General features: G+C 58.1%; 1 protein-coding gene across 2 annotated transcripts in view; it reads left to right on the top strand.

Moving 5' to 3' along the window:
- Positions 1-1,474, top strand: part of Fsd1 (fibronectin type III and SPRY domain containing 1) — a 10,236-nt gene that overhangs the window by 3,586 nt on the left and 5,176 nt on the right. For both annotated transcript variants that reach the window (XM_005357874.3, XM_026784294.1), the window contains 3 exons: positions 247-269; positions 445-566; positions 1,098-1,307. In XM_005357874.3, the coding sequence (XP_005357931.1) occupies positions 247-269; positions 445-566; positions 1,098-1,307 (355 nt within the window). The remainder of the gene's footprint in view (positions 1-246; positions 270-444; positions 567-1,097; positions 1,308-1,474) is intronic.

The following is a 1,474-nucleotide window of genomic DNA, read 5'->3' as shown; positions in this document are numbered from 1 at the left end:
CATTACAGATGGTTGTGAGCCACCATGTGGTTGCTGGGAATTGAACTCAGGACCTTTGGAAGAGCAGGCAATGCTCTTAACCTCTGAGCCAGTTCTCCAGCCCCTCACTGCCCCTTTGACACACAGCCTGGAAGGAAGCAGTTCGGCTTCTGCCTCCTGGCAGAGATCTTGATCTTAGCTGTCGTACCTCAGTCTCCCTGCTATAGAGCGGCACGGGCCTTTGACTTCTGCTTTGTCCTTTTCTAGGCCGCCAAGCAAATCAAAGATGGGTAAGATGCTGAGTCAGGTCCCTGTCCCAGAGTCCTGCCTGTATGGGGACACCCACTGGGGGAGGCCAGGCCCTGAGCACTGCACAGGAAAATAGAACCGGGGTCCCCAGATGTCCCAGCCTGGCCCCTCTGCTACAAGGCTGCCATTGGATCGCTCCTACCTCCCTCCCTGCAGTGTGACCATGGCCCCTGCCTTCCGACTGTCGCTCAAAGCCAAGGTCAGTGACAATATGAGTCACCTCATGGTGGACTTTGCACAGGAACGGCAAATGCTGCAGACCCTTAAGTTCCTGCCTGGTGAGATGGGGACCTGTCTGGGGATCCAAGACTCCGGGAGGGACAGAGAATGGGCCATACACACACAGCGTGGAAGTCACACAACCCTCCCCTCCCCACACACATGTGGGACTGGTGTGGAAACAGGAAGACACACACAGAGGTTGGGGCCTAATCAAGTCCTGCCCATGCAGGGGTGGGTCACAGGCCCTCACACTGGCCAGGGTTGTCTTTGGGGTGGGCCCTAGCCAAGCCCCAACCATGCATACATTGGGTCTGTGGATACCTGTGTCTGTAGTTTGGCTCCTGGTGGCCTGGGAAAGCCCTGCCCTGGAGATCCCAGGAGACCTCACCTCCTAGGGACCGGGAAGTTTATGGTGGGCTACTGCGGGGTGGAGTCCCAAAAAAAGCCACACCCCCGGTTGGTAGGAAATTCTAGAAAAGCATCAAATGATAATAACCTGGAAGGAACAGAGAGAGCTCTACCCTGACCCCAGGAGGCCCCAGTCCTTCTAGAGACTCAGACACTGACCTTCTTCCTGGGCCCCGCAGTGCCAAGTGCCCCCATCATTGACCTGGCGGAGTCCCTGGTGGCCGATAACTGCGTGACCCTGGTGTGGCGCCTGCCCGACGAGGACAGCAAGATTGACCACTACGTGCTGGAGTACCGCAAGACCAATTTTGAGGGTCCACCCCGCCTCAAGGAGGATCACCCCTGGATGGTCGTCGAGGGCCTACGGCACACTGAGCACACCTTGACAGGTGAGAGAGCACCCCTCAGTGAGTGAGCATGGATAGGCAGGTGAGGGAGCACTCCCAGGCAGGAGAGGAAGCGGTCCCTGACAGGTGGGGGAGCACCCCTCAGTGAGTGAGCATGGACAGGCCGGTGAGGGAGCACTCCCAGGCAGGAGAGGAAGTGGTCCCTGACA

This window comes from Microtus ochrogaster, chromosome 22 (assembly GCF_000317375.1).
Source record: "Microtus ochrogaster isolate Prairie Vole_2 chromosome 22, MicOch1.0, whole genome shotgun sequence".
Classification (NCBI taxonomy): domain Eukaryota; kingdom Metazoa; phylum Chordata; class Mammalia; order Rodentia; family Cricetidae; genus Microtus; species Microtus ochrogaster.
Note: the sequence above shows the minus strand (reverse complement) of the source record. Positions and strands in the feature narration are given on the sequence as shown.